General features: G+C 38.2%; 2 protein-coding genes across 3 annotated transcripts in view; both read right to left on the bottom strand.

Annotated features, from left to right (window-relative positions):
- LOC105480053 (nebulette) overlaps positions 1-21,769 on the bottom strand; it is a 379,519-nt gene that overhangs the window by 309,357 nt on the left and 48,393 nt on the right. The window lies entirely within an intron of this gene.
- LOC105480058 (uncharacterized) overlaps positions 6,236-21,769 on the bottom strand; it is a 53,628-nt gene continuing 38,094 nt past the window's right edge. The window contains 1 exon segment of the mRNA XM_071070416.1: positions 6,236-21,197. Coding sequence (XP_070926517.1) covers positions 20,893-21,197 — 305 coding nt within the window. The 3' untranslated portion in view covers positions 6,236-20,892.

Raw genomic sequence — 21,769 nt, 5'->3', positions numbered from 1 at the left:
TACCATTTTTCAAAATGGCATGAACCTACTGAGTAAATTATTAAACTAAAAGTGACGGGTGTGGATTCAACGATTCCCATTTCTTCTTCTATAACCTCACACACTTAGTAGCCCACCCACCGACATGGCTGCTTTGCTCAGCTTGCTTCTCTCCTCTCCCCTTGCGTCCTCCCCTGTCTGGTGCCAGCCTGTGTTCTGTCCCTTCACACCAGCTTGCCATTGCTATTCCTGCCATCTGGAGTCGGTTTTCAGTATCTCTGTCTCATCAGCTCTCCATCTATTTTAAAATATCATCTGAAAACATATGTTCCCCCCACCACCACCCCTTTCAATTTCCTCTCTGCTTTTATTTATTTCATCTTGACTTCCTTTAGCTCGGAAAAACTCATCTGATTCACTTCAGAAAACCGCTCTACAAAGGGCCGTAACTGCATTTGATATGAAAGATTGTAATCTCTCAGATTTGAAATATCTCCTATGAGTGGCCAGCACATGTTCTTCCATTTTATCTCCATGAAAGGATGGAAGGAGGGAGAAAGACTATGAGCCAGGAAATGAGGGTATTTCCAGCATTAAAATCACCTCGAATGCTGTAGATCAGTTGCAAGTGGTAGCTGTTGCACACTCCTCTGTTGAACACCAAAGAAGCAGCCAACCCAAGATGCTACAGTTACTGAAGTTTTGAAAGCAGGCTATTCTGAACATCTTTGTAAACACTTATAACTCAGTAAGAAACTGTTGAACCCCTATTTAGGTTTGCCAATAAGAGAGTTGCAAAAAAAAAAAAAAAAAAAGAAGTCCTCCTCAATCCTTTCTATTTCCCTTAAAAACATGCCCAATAACCTGGCTTAAAAAGAAACAAAACCCCAAAACAGGAAGGGGATGAATGTGCTTAGACATCCACTCAGTCAAAAACTTCCATTTCCAGACTGCCCGACCATCACATTCCATTGACTCTTTAGTTTCCCTGATTAACCTCTGCTGCTGTGATCACCCCCTTTTAATTTTCTTGGCGAGCATTTATTAAGCCTGTATGGGATGTGTGGTACCCGACCATTCCCCACCATCAGCCGGTCCTTTTCTACACAGTGCTGTTGACTATGTTTCTTTCATCCCACTTGCCTTTTCTTTCTTTATTCCCTCTCGCCACAGTGAAGAAGCTGGAAAATGAGGAGCTCACTCGCAAACTCTGCTCCATTGTCAGCTGTGCGGGCTGCAGCAGTTGTTAGAGCTGGAAGAATCGATGTTGCTAAGCAACACTTTTGCACCCTGTGTAAAAGATAAAGAGTGCAAAGCATGGCTCTGAGGATGAGGCCGTCCGGTTTCCCGTGAACTCTGGGGGGCTGACCTCTGTGCAATCAACAGAGAAATGTAGATTCTGTTAATACAGGGCTTGGGGACGAAAGTTCTTCAATTTTCTTTCTTTTTCTTTAGATCATTTCTAATTTTCTCCAAAAGAAATATGACCTGATGGGCAAAGAGATGGATAGCAAACCCCTAGTTTGGGTCTCCAGGATTGGTTTTACCACAGATTTCCTTGTTGAACAGAGCTACTTCATTCTATACCCTTCCATGACTCGGTTTCTTCCCTGTGAAAAAGTGGAAATGAAAATCAGCTGCTTCACAAAATTATAAGAGTAAAGTGTTCAGCAATGACTAAACTACTATCCTTTAAATGATGATAACAAATTTCCTGCGATTGGTCTCAGATGTCTCTTGTAACAGTTTTCTTTGTTTGTTTGTTTTAATCGAAGGTTCCATTCCCCCATATTGACCTTTCACAGGAACATTTTGTGGCTTTTTTTGGGAGGAAATACTCACCACCAGAATGTAACCTGAGAGACACAGGGGAAGTTATTTCCTTCATTCACAGGCCTGAAGCAGAAGTGGATGGACCAGGGATGGGGTAGAAAGGTGAGCCTGTCTCCTAGCCACGTGACTCAAGTCTCCCCTCTGTGTCACTTCCTGAATTGAGGCAAGAAATGAACAATCGGGAGACATTATGATATCATGAATGTCCATGAATTCTAATCATCTGTAAGGCTAAAGCTTCTGTGATACACAAATCTTTCCCTGTGGCTAAGGCTGCTAGGTAGTCTCACAGTATCAATTCTCAGTTCTTCCAAGATAAGACTTCATGCCCAGATCACTTGCAGGCAATGTGGTCAAGTAACAGCTCTGGCTAAAACAATCCACACAGAAGTGACGTGTAGAATTTTCTGGTAGTAGTTTTCACTCCTCCTTCCTCTACCCCTTCTTGTTAGAGAAAAAGTGGACATGATAAGAGCCACTGTGAAACATCCGGACAAAGGCAAGACCTAGAGATGGTGGGGGAAAAAAGAAAACAAGCCTGGGTCCCTAATGGTTTCCCAGAACACAGCCCCTTCATTAGCTAAGACTTAGGTGACAGAGAAGTACAATTCCACCTTGTTTAAGCCACTGTTGTTTGGCTTCTCTGTCACTTGTAGCCAAACTCAGACCTTAAATACTATGTACCCCCACAATTTATGTTCCACTTCAGAAGCTCTTCCAGACCCAAGAAGTGTCAAGCATGCTGCTAAAACAACTTTGTGCCCAAAGGAAACTCCAAATGAGCTCAATAATTGGAAATTGTAATAAGATCTACCACTTACTGAATGCATCTTTCCACTATACCAAGAAAGTGAAGCACTTCTCATCTATAATTCAGTTTAGGAAACATCATGCTTTGACTAGCCAGCATCTATTTACTGAGCACCACTGTGTACAAAGCATTGTCCAAGACAGAGTAGAAGCCACAAAGGTAGACAGGGCAGGCCCGTCTTCCGTAACATTCTGATAGGTGTGTCACGAAATGTAGCATTCCGTTAAGGGCTTAATTAAATTACCTGTAACTATCCTGAACAACTCATTTTACTTCTCTGCAATGTCAAATATCACTACTAAGGTCTCATCTGCTCTAAATGTCCAGACTTCTACCACAACTGTTAATAAGCTACTTGAATGTTTCACCAAAGATGTAAGTTAGGATTCTTGCCCAATGCACAATCTAAACTTAGTCTCACAATTCTCTATATCTTCTTTTTTTAACAACTTTAATAGGGTATAATTGGCTCACAATATAATGCATATATTTAAAGTGTAAAACTTAATGGATTTTGATATATGCATGTCCATGAGACTATCACCACAATCAAGATAATGGATGTTTTCATCATCAGCTGTTACCTTTTACCTCTTTGTAATGCATTCCCCATCCTTACCCACTAACCTAAACCCAGGGAACCAACCATATACTTTCTATTGCTATAGATTCAATTGCATTTTCTACAATTTTATTGAAATTGAGCCATACAGTGTGGACAAATTACTATTGTCTGGTTCCTTTCACTCACTTAGATCCTTTGAGTATAGTTGTCTTACTGGCATGCTTGACATTTCTTGGATCTTCCTTCTTTTGAGAGTCATTAAATATATTGATATTGATATTTCCTTTTCATTATGAGTAGTATTGAATTGTATGAATATAACAAAATTTAACCATGTACCTGTTGGAATTCTGGATTATTTCTAACTTAGAGCTATCAGAAATAAAGCTGCTTTGCATGTTTGTATACAAGTCTTTATACATGTTTGCACATATGTTTTTTGCTTGTTTGTTTTATTTTTATTTTTACAGTTCCAGGGGTACATGCGCAGGACATGCAGGTTTGTTACATAAGTAAGAGTGCGCCATAGTGGTTTGCTGTACCTATCAACCTATCACGGAGGGTTATTAAGCCCAGCAGGTATTAGCCTAATGTTCTCCCTCCCGCCACCCCACCCCTAGACAGGCCCCAGTGTGTATTGTTCCCCTCCCTGTGTCCATGGCACACATATGTTTTTATTTCTCTTGGAAAACTATCTTGGACTGGAGTCACTGGGGGCTATGGTATCTAACTTTTTAAGAAAATACCAAATTATTTTATAAAATATTTGTACTATTCTATAAAATAAAATGTATGTACGGAGCATATGAGAGTTGCAGTTACTCCAAATCTTTTTCAATTCTTTTTCTTTTTTCTGTTTTTTTTTTTTTTTTTTTTTTTTTTTGAGACAGAGTCTTGCTCTGTCACCCAGGCTGGAGTGCAGTGGCGCCATCTTGGCTCACTGCAAGCTCCGCCTCCCGGGTTCACGCCATTCTCCTGCCTCAGGCTCCCAAGTAGCTGGGACTACAGGCGCCCGCCACCTCGCCCGGCTAGTTTTTTTGTATTTTCCGTAGAGACAGGGTTTCACTGTGTTAGCCAGGATGGTCTCGATCTCCTAACCTCGTGATCCGCCCTCCTCGGCCTCCCAAAGTGCTGGGATTACAGGCGTGAGCCACCGCACCTGGCCTTTTTCAACTCTTGATAAGGTCAGTCTTTTCCATCTTAGCCCTCCTAACAGAAGTGGTTTACTTTGTACCTACTTAATGACTAATGATGTTGGAAAAAAAGAGGCTCCTTCAACTCTTCTGCCCATTTCTAATTGCGTTTTTGTCTTCTTCCTGCTGAGTTTCAAGAGTTCTTTATATATATGTGATATATATTTTGCAAATATTTTCTCCTATTCTCTGGCTCCCTAGTTCATGACATGCAATTATTAGTATCTTTTGAAAAGAAAAAGGTTTTCATTTTCATAAAGTCAGTGTATCCATTTTTTTATTTATAGTTATACTTTTTGAGCCATATTCTTAAAATGTTTGCCTAGCCCAAAGTCACTAAGATATTCTACATTTTTTTCTAGAAGTTTAATTGCCTGAACTCTTACATTTAAGTTTATGACGTGCTTCAAGTTAATTCTTCCATGTGCTGTGAGGTAAGTGCTGAGGTTTTGTTTTGTTTTGTTTTCGTGCTTCTGGATATACAATTGTTCCAGCACCCCTTGTTGAAAGAATCCTCCTCACCCAATTGAATTAACTTGGTGTCTTTGTGGAAAATCACTGCTCTCCATTGCCCTGTATGTCTTCTACCTGTATAATATTACCACACTGTCCTGATTACCAGAGCTGTATAATAACATTTAACATCACATACTATAAGTGTTCTAACTTTGTTCTTCTTTTTCCAAAATTGTGTTTTTGAATCAACAAGTCAAATTATACAAAACAAAGAGCCTTCTAGAATTTCAGTTGAAATCATGTTAAATATATAGATCAATTTGGGGAGAACTGGTATCTTAACAATATTGAGTCTTCCAATCTATGAGCATTGTATATCTCACCATTTCGTTAGGCCTTATTTAGTTTTTCCAGCAACATTTTGTAGTTTTCAGTGTAGAAGTTTTACACATTTTTCCTCAAATTTATCCCCAGTGTTTCATAAGTTTTGATGCTGTCATAAATTGTATTGTTTTTCAATTTCAAGTTCTAATTGCTTATGGCCAGTACATAGAAATGCAGATGATTTTTTATATTGGTTTATATACTGCATTCTCACTAAACTCACTTATTAGTTCTAGTTGATTTTTTTTTTTTCAGATTCCATAGGATTATCCACATAGACAATCATGTGGTCTGTGAATGAAGACAGTTTATCCTTCTTTTCCAATCTGTGTGCTTTTTATTACTTTCTCTTGCCTTACTGCACTGATAACAACTTCCAGTACTATGTTAAATAGAAGTAATGAGGCAAACATCCTCACCCTGTTCCTCATCTCAGGGGAAATCTTTCTGTCTTTCACCATCAAGTAAGATGTTAGCTTTACATTTTTCATAGATGCCCTATATCAGGATGAAGAAGTTTCCATCTATTCCTAGTTTGCTCAGAGTTATTATCAAGAATTGACGTTGCACATAGTAAAATGCTTTTTCTGCACCAATTAAGATAAACATATGGTTTTTCCTTTTTAGTCTGCTGATATGGAAAACATTGATTAATTTTATTTTTTCATGTTAAGCCAACTCTGAATTCTTGGAAGAAACTCCACTTGGCCATATTATCTTTTTTACATATTGTTGAATTTTATTGGCTAAAAGTCTGTTAATAACTTTTACATATGTGTTCATGAAGAATATTGGTCTGTAATAATCTTCATTTATTTTGCTTTTCTGCCTTAAGTTCTGGGACACATGTGCACAACATGCAGGTTTGTTACATAGGTATACACGTGCCATGTTTGTTGGTTTGCTGCACCCATCAACTCGTTATTTACATTAGGTATTTATCCTAATGCTATCCCTCCTCCAGTCCCCCAACCCCCGACAGGCCCCAGTGTGTGATGTTCCCCTCCCTGTGTCCATGTGTTCTCATTGCTCAACTCCCACCTATAAGTGAGTACATGCAGTGTGTGGTTTTCTGTCCTTGTGATAGTTTGCTTACAATGATTGTTTCCAGCTTCATCCACATCCCTGCAAAGGACATGAACTCATCCTTTTTATGGCTGCATAGTATTCCGTGGTGTATATGGTGCCACATTTTCTTAATCCAGTCTATCATTGATGGACATTTGGGTTGGTTCCAAGTCTTTGCTATTGTGAATAGTGCTGCAATAACCATACGTGTGCATGTGTCTTTATAGTAGCATGATTTATAATCCTTTGGGTACATACCCAGTAATGGGATCACTGGGTCAAATGGTATTTCTAGTTCTAAATCCTGGAGGAATCGCCACACTCTTTTCCACAATGGTTGAGCTAATTTACACTCCCACCAACATGTAAAAGCATTCCTGTTTCTCCACATCCTCTCCAGCATGCGTTGTTTCTTGACTTTTTAATGATCGCCATTCTAACTGGCGTGTGATGGTATCTCATTGTGGTTTTTATTTGCATTTCTCTGGTGACCAGTGATGATGAGCATTTTTTCATGTGTCTCTGTTGGCTGCATAAATGTCTCCTTTTGAGAAGTGTCTGTTCATATCCTTTGCCCACTTTTTGATGGGTTTGTTTGTGTTTTCTTGTAAATTTGTTTAAGTTCTTTGTAGATTCTGGGTATTACCCCTTTGTCAGATAGGCAGACTGCAAAGATTTTTCTCCCATTCTGTAGGTTGCCTGTTCCCTCTGGTGATAGTAGGTATTTTATTCTCTTTGTACCAGTTGTGAATGGGAGTTCACTCATGATTTGGCTCTCTGTTTGTCTGTTATTGCTGTATAGGAATGCTTGTGATTTTTGCACGTTGATTTTGTACAGACATTTTCAAAGTTGCCAGTATTACTTTAATTGGACTGCCTTCATAATTCATTGCCTCTGCTTCAACAATGTGCAATTCATCCTTTGCATGAGCCCCTAGCCGGACTGTTCTTAAAGATAATTGGTGATCTCAAAAGGAGACATTTATGCAGCCAACAGAGACACATGAAAAAATGTTCATCATCACTGGTCACCAGAGAAATGCAAATAAAAACCACAATGAAATACCATCACACGCCAGTTAGAATGGCGATCATTAAAAAGTCAGGAAACAACGCATGCTGGAGAGGATGTGGAGAAACAAGAATGCTTTTACATTCTTGGTGGGAGTGTAAATTAGTTCAACCATCGTAGAAAACAGTGTGGCGATTCCTCCAGGATTTAGAATTAGAAATACCATTTGACCCAGTGATCCCATTACTGGGTATATACCCAAAGGATTATAAATCATGCTACTATAAAGACATATGCACATGTATGTTTATTGCAGCACTATTCACAATAGCAAAGACTTGGAACCAACCCAAATGTCCATCAATGATAGACTGGATTAAGAAAATGTGGCACATATACACCATGGAATAATATACAGCCATAAAAAACGTTGAGTTCGTGTCCTTTGTGGGGACATGGATGAAGCTGGAAACAATCATTGTAAGCAAACTATCACAAGGACAGAAAACCAAACACCGTATGTTCTCACTTATAGGTGGGAGTTAAGCAATGAGAACACATGGACACAGGGAGGGGAACATCACACACTGGGGCCTGTCGGGGGTTGGGGGACTGGAGGAGGGATAGCATTAGGATAAATACCTAATGTTCTCATTCATAGGTGGGAATTGAACAATGGGAACATTTGGACACAGGGCGGGGAACATCACACACCGGGGCCTGTCGGGGAGTGGGGAACTGGGGAAGGGATAGCATTAGGATAAATACCTAATATAAATGACGAGTTGATGGGTGTAGCAAACCAACAAACATGACACATGTATACCTATGTAACAAATCTGCACATTGTGCACATGTACCCTAGAACTTAAAGTATAATAAAAAAAGAAAAAAAAAAGGAAAATGTCTGTACAGTCAATGGTTTCCCTTAGGGGCTTTGAAATTACACCACCCGGTCTTAGAGTTGAAGTGTGGTTCAGGGCCTGTACATATTCGTGGACAGCACTCAGTATCTGCGGAGGAAGATGCGGAGTCGGAAAATGAAGAGGAGGAGGATGTGAAACTCTTAAGTGTATCTGGAAAGTGATCTGCCCCTGGAGGTGGTAACAAGTTTCCACAGAAAAAAGTAAAACTTGCTGCCACTGCTGAAGAAAGAGGAGGAGGAGGAGCAGGAAGAGAAGGAAGAAGAAAGAGAAGGAGAATAAAAAGAAGGAAGAGGTGGAGGAAGAGGAGGAGGAGGAGGGAAGAGGAGGAGGAGGGAGGAGGAGGAGAATTTGATAATGAGGAAACTGAAGAAACAGTGCCAGTGAAGAAATCTATATGAGATGCTCCAGCCAAAAATGCACAAAAATCATTTCCACCATGGAAAAGACTCAAAACCATCAACACTGAGATCAAAAGGACAAGAATTCTAAAAAAAAAAAAAAAAAAAAGAAAAACAAAGGAAAAAAAATTCAGGAAAAAACTCCTAAAACAACAAAAGGACATTAAAGCAAAATTGCAAGCAAATATAGGTGGTTCTCTTCCCAAAGTGGAAGCCAAGTTCATCAATTATGTGAAGAGTTGCTTCTGGATGACTGACCAGGAGGCTATTCAGATCTCTGGCAGTGGATTAAGTCTCTTTAAGAAAACAGTGTTAACAGTTTGTTAAAAATTTTCCATCTTATTTTGTCTCTGTAACAGATGATATCTGGCTGTCCTTTTTATAATGCAGAGTGAGAACTTTCCCTACCATGTTTGATAAATGTTGTCCAGGTCCCATTGCCAAGAATGTGTTGTCCAAAATGTCATTTAGCTTGTAAAAATGGAACTCCACCCTTTGCTTGGTTTTAAGTTTGTACGGAATGTTAACATTCCATACATACTTAAAGTATGTATGTACTACATACATAGTAGCACCAATGGTCAGACATGGAAATGGTGGGAAGACAAAAATATACATTTAAAATAAGCTCAGTATTTTAATAAAGTAAAAAAAAAAAACTAGCCTTTGCTTTCACTGATTTTCTCTATTATTTTTCTGTTTTTTATGCCATTGATTTGCTCCTATAGTTTATTATTTCCTTTCTTCTGCTTACTTTGGCTTTAATTTGCTCTTCTTTTTCTGGTTTCTTATGGTTGAAACTTAAGTCATTGGTTTTAGAAACTTCTAGTTTTCTAATGTAATACACTTTTAATGCTATTAATTTCCCTTTAAGCATTGTTTATTGGTAACTCACAAATTGTGGTTGTGGGTTTTAATACGTTGTTTTAATTTTCATGTACTTCAAAATATTTTCTAATTTCACTTGTGATTTCTTCTTGTATTGATGGTTATTCAAGTGTGTTGTGTGGTTTCTAAATATTTGGGGATTTTCCAGATATCTTTCTGTGATTAATTTCTACTTTAATCTCACTGTGGTCAGAAAACATACCCTGAATGACTTAAATCTTTTTAAATTGATTAAGATTTGTTTTATAGCCCAAAATATGGTCTATCTTGGTAAATGTTCTGTGTGCACTTGAAAAGAACTTGTATTCTGCTGTTGTGAGATAGGATGTTCTATAAATGTCAATTTGATCATGTTGATTATAGTGTTGTTCAATTACTCTATATTCTTACTTATTTTCTGTCTGTTTTTTCTACCAATTATCGAGAGTAAGGTGTTGAAATCTCCACCTAAATGGTGGTCTGGCTATTTCTTCTTTCAGTTTAGGATTAGAAACTTCAACCACATTTAGGATTGCTATGTTCTCTTGAGAAAATGATTCCTTTATCATTTTGAAATTACCCTCTTTATTCCTAGTAATAATTCTTGCTCAGAAATATACATCGTCCCATATGCATACAGCTACTCCAGCTTTCTTTGATTAATGCTGGCATGCTATATCTTTTCCCATCCTTTTGCTTTTACCCTATCTGTGTCTTTATATTTAATTAGGTTTCTTTTAGCCAGTGGAAAGTTGGGTCCTGCTTTTTTTTTAATCCAATCTGACAGAGCCTGTCTTTTAATTGACAGAATTTAGGCCATTTACATTTAATGTGACTATTAACATGATTGAGTTTAAATATATCATCATGCTATTTGTTTTCTATTTTTCCAATCTGTTCTTTGTTCCTTTTTGCTCATTTTTATCTTCTTTTGAATTAAGTGTTTTTTATGATTCCTTTTTACCTTCTTTATTGGCTTACTAGCTATATCTCTTTGTGTTGTTTCTTTAGTCATTTCATTAGGGTTTGTAATAAACATCTTTACACTGATACAGTCTACCTTCAAGTTCTGTTATAACACTTTACATATAGTGTAATAACCTCATGACACTTTTTCCCTTTTGCCCCTTCCTGGTCTTTGTGCTACTACTGTCACAGATTTTACTACCATAATACCTTGTTAAAATATTCACTTTAAACAGTTAATTGTTTTTTAAAGATATTTTTATAAACAAAAAGTATTTTGTATTTACATTCATATTTACCTTTTCTAGTGCTTTTTATTTCTTTGTGCAGATTCAGTTTCCATCTGGTATCATTTTCTTCCTGTCTAAAGGCCTTCTGTTAACATTTCCTGTACTGATGGTCAGCTAATGATAAATTCTTTCAGCTTTTGTATGTCTGGGAAGGTCTTTATTTCATCTATTTTAAATTTTTTTTTCACTTGGTATGGAAGTCTAGTTTGAGAGGTTTTTTTTCTTTCAGTGCCTTAAAGGTGCTGCTCCATTGTCTTCTGACTTGCATTGTTTCCAACAAGGAGTTAGCTCAATATCACCTTTGTTCTTCTGTGCATAATGTCCTTTGTCTCTGACTGCTTTTGATTATGATGTGCCTTGGTGTGGTTTTTTTTTCACTTTCTTCTAATTGGAGCTTATTGAAATTTTGGGTCTGTGGGATGATGATTTTCAGCAAATTTGGATATTTTTCAGCCACTATTTCTTTAGATTTTTTTTCTGTTCCTTCCCCCTCCACTCTTAATTTTTTAGCCATTATTTTTTAAGATATGTTTCTTTTCTTCCACTCCTTTTGTCACTATAATTATAAATATGATGGGCTATTTTCTATGGTCCCACTACTCACTGATGCTCCGTTAATTCTTTTTAGTCCTTTTTTTTCTTGTTTCATTTTAGATCATTGCTATGTCTTCAAGTTTACTAATTGTTGCTGTTTATCCCTCTCTTGTATCTTCTGTCTTGTATTTTTTTAACTCTAGAAATTTAATGCATGTCTATTTTATATCTTCAACGACTCTCTTTATCATACTCATGTTTTCCTCTACATACTTGAACATATGCAGTATATTTACAATAGTTGTTTTAATGGCCTTGTATTAGCTCAGGCTGCTATAACAAAATACCGTAGACTGCGTGGCTTAAACAACAGATATTTATTTCTTACCATTCTGTAGGTTGGAAGTCCAAACTCAAGCTGCCAACCAATTCAGTTCCTGGTGAGAGCCCTCTTTTTGATTTGCACATCGCTTCCTTCTCACTGTGTTCTCACATGGCACATGCAAAAAGTTAATCTGTATCTCTCTCTTCCTCTTCTTATAAAGTTATTAATCTTATCATAAAGGCCCTACTCTCACGACATCACCTAACACTAATTACCAAATTACCAAAGTCTCCGTCTCCAAGTATCATCACATTAGGGGTTAGGACTTCAATATACGGATTTGGTAAAGATGAGGAGGGTCGCAATTCAGTCCATAGCAGTCCTTGTCTAGTAATTCTATCATCTGTGTCATTTCTAGGCCTTTTTCTATATACTGTTTTTCTCCTCATTACGGGTCACATTTTCCTGCTTCTTTGAATGCCTGGTAATTTCTTTTTATTTTTACTTTTTTAGAGACAAAGTCTTGCTGTCACTCAGGCTGGAGTGCAGTGGCACAATCATAGCTCACTGCAACCTCAAACTCCTGGATTTAAGCAATCCTCCCACCTTAACCTCTTGAGTGGCTGGGACTACAGGTGTGCCGCACCAATCCCACCTACTTTTTAGATTGTTTTCCAGAGATGGGGGTCTCACTATGTTGCCCAGACTGGTCATGAATTGCTAGGCTCAAGCAATCTTCCTGCCTCAGCCTCCCAAAATGCTAGGATTACAAGTGTGAGCCACAGCACCCAACCTGAATGACTGGTACTTTTTATTGGATTTCAGAAATATACATGTTACTTTGTTGGTACTGGAGCTTTTTATTCTTTTAAATATTTCTGAGCTTGAGTTGGGTGCAATAAAGTTACTTGGACACAACCTGTTCCTTCCATGGCTTGCTCTTAAGCTCTGCCAAGTAAGACCAGAAGAACCTTTTGTCAAGGGCAAATTTGGCCCCACCATGAGACCCACCAGGAGACAATGGTTCCCTGAGAACCAGGGTCTTTCCACTCTGGGTGATAAGGGAAAAAAAAAAAAAACTACTATTGAGCTCCTGGATGACTCCACCCAATTCTTGATTCTCTCCTGTGTCTTTCTCTGGCCTTGGGGAGTTTCCTCACTGAAAACTCAACAGATCTCTAGAGTTGCCTCTCTGTCTCTCCTAACCTTGGTTAGGTCTCTTCTAACCAAGATCTGGCCTTGTGAATTCTAGCAGCCTTAGCCTCTCCAACCTCTGAACTGTGTTCCTCAACTTAGGGTAATTCCTGGGCTCTGCTACATGTCTAGAAATATAATATGTATTCCTGTGCCTCAGCCTAGAACTCTCTCCAGGCAGCAAGCTGCAACAATCTCGTTTGTTTGCCTTCTCCGAAAGGTCACTGTCTGTGCTGCTTGTCTAATGTCTGACAACTGTTGGGTCCTATATATTGCTTAGTTATTCTTAGTATGTTATGTTGAGAGAGTAATTCCAATCCCTTTTCCTCAATCATTGCAGAACGCATCTCTCTATAGCTAAAAAGCCTTCACATCTTTTTCATCTGTTCTCTCAAATACCAACTTTAGAGAATCAGTTGAGTATAGCGTGGTGGTTATAAAACAGGTTCTAGAGTCACACAACCTGGGTTCAAGTAGCAACTTGGCCACTATTATCTGTATGACCTTACATAAGTTATCTAACCTGAGTCCACCTAATCTATAAAAAAAAAAAAGAATATTAGAAATATTTCTTACCAACCTCGGGGATATTGTGAGGTTTAACAGAAAATACACAGAAAGCATTGAACATCACTCCTAGTGCAGAATAATTACTTAATGGTCACTAATATAGCCATCATCATGATTTCCTCATGTGCCCACTGAGAAAGATGGCAACCTAGTGTCAGTCTGGCTGATGTAGCACCCCACAGCCACCACCAATGAAAACTACAGCCTACACCTGAACTGTCTGTACTAGCTGAAGAAATTCGTCAAGTTCATTGCCTGACAGGAACGTCTCTTCCAGCTGACAAGTTATGTTTGTTGTTCCATAATCCCTTCCTTATCATTCTTTCAACATGGTTGTCTTCCAGTCAGGATCAAAATGTCACCATTTTACAGATATTTTGGCCTGCTTCCCTGAGAAGGGGCAAAATGTTCACTCTCCAGGTTCATGTCAGTACTCCACAGACATAGACTGCATTTTACATTTAGTCTAACAGTAAAATCCTGAACGCATACTTAAAAAGAAACCTAAATTGAAATTATCACAAGATAATAGCACAGCATGCAACTCTGAGCTTTTCTCTACTTAATGTTCTATTGACTTATATTAAAGCTGTTGTTTGCTCGTTTTCCAACCTCTGGGGAAAGATTTTCCATAAATGCAACTGGCTAAATGAGCATTAAAAGTAAGTGAAATTTTGTTTCTTTACTGAAAAAAACAACCTATTATTTGTTAGATGTATTTAGACACTGTTCTAGATATGCCATGGGCAGAACTATATTAATCTCAGTGAAACAGAGTCAGTTTTCTTTTTCTAAATTACATATGTGTGAAATGAGTCTTAATAAAGCCACTGATTAAATTTCTCTTTCCCTATGAATCCATAGTCATTCATAGAAAATACAAACACTGGATGTTGTACTTCAGCACAAGTTACAACCCAAAATACAACATTGGGTGTTATAGTTCAGCACAAGTTACATCCTAAACACAAAGAGGCTTAGAGACATTACTTTCACAGCTTACAAAGCACTTTCATACACATCATCTCAATCATTCTTACAACAATCTTGTAAGATTGTTGTATCTACCTCATCTCTAACACAAAGTTCTTTTTTCCTAACTTTTTATTTTGAAAAATTTCAAACCAGCAGAACAGCTTCAAAACTAGTGTGATGAAGATACCCTTCATCTAGATTCACCAGTCACCAACATTTTGGCATATTTGCTTTATGTGCATACACGAACGTGTATATGTGCAGGTACAAAGCAAATATTTGTAATATACTTAATATAACATATATAGTTATATTGAGTAATATACTGAATATAACATATGTAACATTTATTTTTATTTTAAATAAATATTACCATACATGTTTTAGATAATTTATATGTATAAATGAGAACCATTTGAAAGTTAGTAGCAAGCATCATGACAATTAAGTCATAAATGCTTCAACATGAATCTCCCAAAAACAAAAACATTCTCTTACATATGCATGATTATCACACTCAGGAAATTGACCATTGATACAATATCATTATCTTATATAGTCCATTTTCAAATTTCCCCAAATGGCCCAAGAAATGTCCCTGATAGCTATTTCCCTGATCCAGGATGATATCCAGGATCACATCCTACATTTAGATGTCATATCTCTTCAAACTCCTTTAAACAGCTCCCCAGCCTTTCTGGTCTATAATGACTGGTATTTCTTAAGAGGATAACACCTCATTTGGGGATTTATCTAATTGTTTTCTCATGATTCGATTCAGGTGGAACATAGTGGGGAGGAATGCTAAGTGACAGGCAGAGAATAAGTCAACGGGTAAATTATGTCAATTTGTTACTCTACTAATGATGTTAAATTGTTTAAATTTAGCCAGGCACAGGGGCCTGTAATCCCAGCACTTTGGGAGGCTGAGGCAGGAGGATCCCTTGAGACCAGGAATTCGAAACCAGCCTGGGCAATATAGGGAGACCCTGTCTCTACCAAAAATTTAAAAATTAGCCCTGCATGATGGCATGTGCCTGTATCCCCAGCTACTCAGGAGGCTGAGATAGGAGGATCACCTAAGCCTAGGAGGTCAAGGCTACAGTGAGCTGTGATAGCACAACTGCACTCCAGCCTGGGCAACAGAGCAAGACTCTGTCTTAAAAAAAAAAATTGTTTAAATTTGATCACTGGTTTAAAGTATTCTCCATCATAAAGGTGTGTTTCATCTTTGTAACTAAGTAGTCCAAGAGTTGACACTTGGAGAATATTCTATTCCTCAACAATCTTTCACTCACTGATTTTAGCACCTGCTGGCCATTCTTACCTAGGTCACTTATTAATTACTAGGGCAGTCATAAAATAGTGGTTCTCTCTCCCATCATCCTTTTATATTTATTGAGGATTGGCACTCTTCAAAAGTATTTCATGACAACACCAACAACAACAAAAAGAACAAGACCACCTATACAAGAGGGTTAGAGTGAAGAAGTTCCCTGTGGAGAACTAAGCCCTGCAGAGGAAGAACACACACCCAAGTGAGGTCTGAAGTCAGTGCTAAATACACACAGCTCTGTGTTGGCTGCTATGAAGATATGCAGATATTTTCCCTATGGTTAATCTGGTTCAAAGGAATTCTTCCATTCTATTGTGTAAGTTGTGGATGTTTACCATATTCTTTGTCCCAAGATGATGATGAGATACTGGCACAGGATCTAAAGGAACTGCATTTTCAGGCTTCATACAATAACTTCTGACTTCCTCCCTGGAGTAGAGGAGGCATCTGAAAACATCACACTGAGAACATTGGACCTGACTGAAAACCCCAGGAGTTCAATTCTAAAGTATGTTTGGCCATGAAACTTTTTTTTAACAGTATCTACCAAATGCCTTAAAATTATACTCTTTCATTCCTTATCTCACATGGCTTCAGTTCAAAGAAGGAAATGGTATTTATTTCCATCCCTTTCTATCTTGCTTATGGAGAGATACCCTGAGCCCTTAACACTGTATAACTTTATAAACTTAGGCTAATTGTCAGGGAATTAATCACTTTAATGCCATGGTCATGCCAATCCCAGTGCTTCAAAGGTGCAGCCCCTACCTCTTGAGTTCCATCCTACCAAAAATGTTGACAAATAAACTCAAGGTAATATTTATTTTAGTTTAATTCAACAATCATAGTATAATCCATAAATACTCTGCCACCCTTGGACGTCATTTTTAAGTGCTTAACTTTCTGCCTTCCAAGTTGTCATAGAAAAAGTCCAAATCAATGTATGCTTATCACGTGCACACTATATAATAGTAGAAATCCATTATGAAATAATTGTCTTATGAATCACTATAAAGTTAGAAAATCCTAATCTTAGAATGAGTTATAGAAAGCTAGTCCAATCTCCTACCCAACGCTAGGCTCACATCTTCAGTATCTGAAACAGCGATGCCATCTCTATTTAAATGCCACCGGGGAAAGATAGCCCGCAACACATAACAGTTCATTCCACTAATTGACAATAGCACATTAGACAGTCTGGAGATAGATGTGTTTTGCATGTAAACCCACCAGGATACCAAAACACAGTGATAGAAAATGCAAATTTAAAGATGCAAATTCCTTTCAATGCTAAGCTTTTCTAAAACTTTGAAAGCAAAACTCTATCAAAATTTGATATACCAATATTAAGGAAGTTAACAGGTAATGTATATACAAATACATTTTCAGGCCAAGGAATGTGGGGATTTCTCCTGTTGTTGTAGTTTTTGAGACAGAGTCTCTCTCTATCACCCAGGCTGGAGTGCAGTGGTGTGACCTCAGCTCACTCTAACCTCCACCTTCCGAGTTCAAGCAATTCTCCTGCCTCAGCCTGCCAAGCAGCTGGGATTACAGGCGCCCGCTGCCATGCCTGGCTAATTTTTGTATTTTTAATAGAGACAGGGTTTCACCATGTTGGCTGGGCTGGTCTCAAACCCCTGACCTCAGGTGATACGCCCACCTCAGCCTCCCAAAGTGCTGGAATTACAGGCCTAAGTCACCACACCCAGCCGGGATCTCTCCCATTGTTCTATCTTGCCCCGAAACAGATCTAGCTCAGTGCCACTAAGTCAAAACTCTACCATCTGTATCTTCCATGGAAGAGACCTGAGAATGTCACTTCGTTTCCTTCTCTCGTCCACACTTGCTTTGCATATTTGGGCTCATTTGATTAAAAATCTCTCTATTCTCTTGATCTACTAACAATCCAGAATAAGTGGCCATGGTGAGTGATAAATATAAAGACATACAGATATGCAGAAATAGTCAATGATTTTGAGCCTGGGTGATTAAAAGGGTACTATAAAAGGCAGAAAGGAAATGAGACTTAATCTGGTTGGGAGAGACAGTTTGGGTTTGGAGATCTGAAGTTTAGGATGATGCAAAAATGCTCAGTGTATGGGTAGGAAATCCAGAAGAGATATCTATTTGAGTCACCAGTAGAGATAGCAGTTGAAAATATGACAGATCAATTTCCTAAGGAAAAGGGAAATGAGAGAAAGAACATCAGCAAAGACATCCACTTATACCCCCTTCAAGTATTCCCTCCTTGTATATGTCTTTATTTCCTAATTTTCTTCCAGTGAATACTCTCATCTTCCTAATAAGTTCTGTAAGATCAAGAATCAGAGGTCTCACATATTTTATCATAGGCTGCTGGGGTCATAGAAGATACTCAATAAAATCATTTTGGCTAGTTCTAATAACAAGCCAGAAATTGTTTTGAAATATCTCATATCAGTGGGATTTTATCAATGCTTAGCACTTTCCCTGAACAATGAAGACTGCCTTCTACAAGTGGCCTGGAGAGTCACATATACTATCCCTTTGAGGTCGACACCAAAGGATGTCTTTATATTAAATCCATGCAACTCTTAAAAATCCAGCAAGTGCCAAGATTCTCACTGTTCTCTCTGTACAAAGTCAAAGGTAAATCTGTGCTTTTTGTCATTTTCAGACACTCCAGTGTATTTGCAAATATAAGTAGTTGTGATTTCATAATTTTCTTTCAATTTTGGCAAACAGACTAAAATACTTAAACTAGCAACAATATAATTTGAAGATAATTGCTACTTCATATCTGTACAGAGAACTGCATATTCTTAAAGTTCTTTATCATCAACTTTATTCATACACTGAAGATATTAGTAAAAAGCTCACTAAGTCTTTTATGTCACAAGAGCCCTGAGCTCAAGTCATCCTGGCCTTCCATAAATTTCCACCACTTAGTCCTTATTTTTTAATTTACCGATGTTATTTCCCATGCCTGGAACTCTTCTTCTCCCCACCCTGCTCCCCTCTATCTAAATTATCCAAATTCTTCCTTCTCCTTCATATTGGTATCTTTGACTTCATTCAATCTATAGTTCTCCTTCTCTGAATTCTGATGATCATATATATCATCAGAATACATGTATATATATAATCTCCAACCAATATATTCATAAAATCTTCAACATATATAATTATATATAATATAAATATACATAATCTCCAATTGGTTGTATATGTATATGTATATCTCCAACCAATCTAACATTTAGGTTTAAGTTTTCTTGTGTTATTTAGGAAATATTTCATGTAAGTTCTTTTTTAATTTTTCTCTCCTAGAATGTACCAGTAAGTTATTTGAAGCCAATCCTCACCTGAGATATATGTGTGTGTTCACTGGCACCAATCTATGACATTTTATGCATACAGAAGGCAGACAATATTTGTAAATCACTGAAATACTTCTTGGCATTTGTAGAATTTCATATAATTCCTTATCTACTTTGCCATTGAGAAATGCTTTTAAATCATAATATTGCATACTAGACCAACATAAATTCATTGTACTCATAACCCAATCCTTCAGGGAAGGTCCTATTTTGATTAAAAATGAAGGAGTAGGAGGAGGTAAAGCTTTTAGTATATTGATAGAACTGTTACTAATATTGCATTACTGTCCTTTATAATTTAAGGCAACATCACTGACAAAGATTAGGGAAAAAATCAATAAGTTATGAGTTATTAATGCAGGAATGAAAAGAAGTCCAATACCAAAGACACTGAAGCTAATAATATCTTCTCCTCCACTTGCTGACCCATTATAATCAGGCCTGGGCCTTTTTTCCCTAGTAGAGGTGATAAATGTTTACAGAGTGGCAGTTTCTCCCTGAGCTGTCAAAAGACCCTAATGTAATGAAACCAACCACTTCAGGCGCTTTAGGGTCACTCTTTAACAAGTTAGGCAGAACCCACCACCCAACCACATCAGGATTCAAAGTTTCAAAGAGGATGGGGAATGTAGAGTTTGGAAAAGAGCAGTAAAAATGATCAGAAATAAATAGTCCAAAAGAAATAAAAACAAGGCCGAGTAGAGTTGCTCATATCTGGAATCTCAGCACTTTGGGAGGCTGAGGTGGGAGGAATGCTTGAAGGCTAGCAGTTTGAGACCAATCTGGACAACATAACAAGACCCTATTGCTACCAAAAATATACGTTTTAAAAATTGGCCAGGCATGGTGCCATGCACCTGTAGTCCCGGCTACTCAGCAGACTGAGGCAGGAGGATGTTTGAGCCCAGGAGTTTGAGGCTGCAGCGAGCTATGATCACAGGACTGTACTCCAGCCTGTGAAGCAGAGCAAGACCACATCTCTAAAAAAGAAAAAGAAATAGAAACAGCACCGTCTGCATCAGTCTCCACTGAAGTGCAGTGTTGAGGGGTGGTGGGGCAAGGCAGCACAAAGACAGATCATGAAGGAAACATCTCAAAAGCCGTAAGGAACAGTCCTGTGGTGGCAAAGAAGAGACAGAATTGCTGAAAGCAATGCTGACATCTCTAATTCTTATGATGAATGGAATTCCAGAATCTCTAGAGGCTCACAGGCACACACATACACACACATGTACCATGCATACACACACACCATGCATACACACACACACACACACACAGCCACTGTGCACATGCATTAGGTTGAAGCTATATTTGCTCATCACCAAGGGTTCCCACCACATTGAAATGAAACCAGCAGCTCCTTTTCACATCATAAGACTCCTATGAGAGGGATGGTTCATGTTTAAAAGTCTTACAAACAACTGTTTTAAATTGGGGGTTGGGGAGAAGAAATGGTAAGTTGCAGAGGGGACTGCTTAATGAACTGGGCTATTTAAGGCTTCCCTTGAAATCTAGCATCATTCTTGCCTTTTTCCTGCTAAATAAAGCCTCAAAGTAAGAGGAATGCAAAGATTAAAGAAGTAGAAACCATCACTGTAGAAAAACAAAGGTGGATCTGGCAAATGCAATGAATTTAGAGGGAATGTAAGTTTTGTTTCCCAGCCATCAAAAATAGTTTGATGGATTTGTGCCAAAATGAGAAATAAAAGCACACTCCTTCCTCCCTGCACCCTACAGAGCTGCCTTTGATGTCACATGTGCTCCACAGGGCACGGATGGAAACAGAACTCAGGCTCATTTAAAATTTTATTGTATATGGTTTGGTATAAGACAGTGTCCTTTAGACATTTACAAAAAAGTCATTTTCAGCACCTTCTTAGATACATTGAACTTTTCTTTTATGCCCTGGAATTTAAATCCATGCTTCCCTTTGGTTATACCTTCTGGTCCCAGAGACAGCCTTGGGGACTTGGCCCAGTTGCCTGGATCTGGTTCAGGAGCTGCCTGGATGGACGGCTTGTAGAGACTGAAGCTGACTCTCCGCAGCCACCTGGCAAGCGTTGGCCAGCTTTGCAGCCTTCTGGTCTCCCCAGCCAGCTCCCTGGGAGGCCTCAGGCCCTTCTCGGCTCTCCGTTCTGCCTTACCAGGCCTATGGGATGAAGTACAGCTGTCCATTCTTTATGCCTGGTACCCGCCATAGAAGGGAAAAAAAATACCACATTTGGAATAATAACAACTACATTGCTGGTTATGTTTCAAAATCAATCCATCTTCAAAATCAGGGACTTCTTTTGTAAGCCTCATTACAGCCTTAAGTATAGAAATGTTTATATTGTTTGCTTTGTTTGGTTTTTTACCTAGATACTGAGCTTAGAGTGTGGACTCCTGTCAAGCCAGTGTCACATAACTAGGAGCTAAAAGATCAGAAAGAGAGAGAAACAAAAGCATTCTATATTTTCAAATGCATTAATTCACCCAGTGTGTGGACTCTAAAGAGGGAAAAAATAAAAATAGATTTTCAGCATAAGAAATTTAGTCATGGAATATTAGCATATACCATCTTTTTTCCGGAAGGGAAGCTACAACTAAAAGAAATCATGAAGACCAACTAACCCAATTGTTTAAAGAGGAGGAAACTGCTGCCCAGAAGTTAATGGCTCAGATTAAGAGTGTCAAAGAGACACACAAGTCAAATAGAAGAAGTCTCCACTGGCCAAAGATGGGG

Source organism: Macaca nemestrina, chromosome 9, assembly GCF_043159975.1.
Source record: "Macaca nemestrina isolate mMacNem1 chromosome 9, mMacNem.hap1, whole genome shotgun sequence".
Lineage (NCBI taxonomy): Eukaryota > Metazoa > Chordata > Mammalia > Primates > Cercopithecidae > Macaca > Macaca nemestrina.
This window is presented reverse-complemented; position numbering and strand designations above follow the sequence as displayed.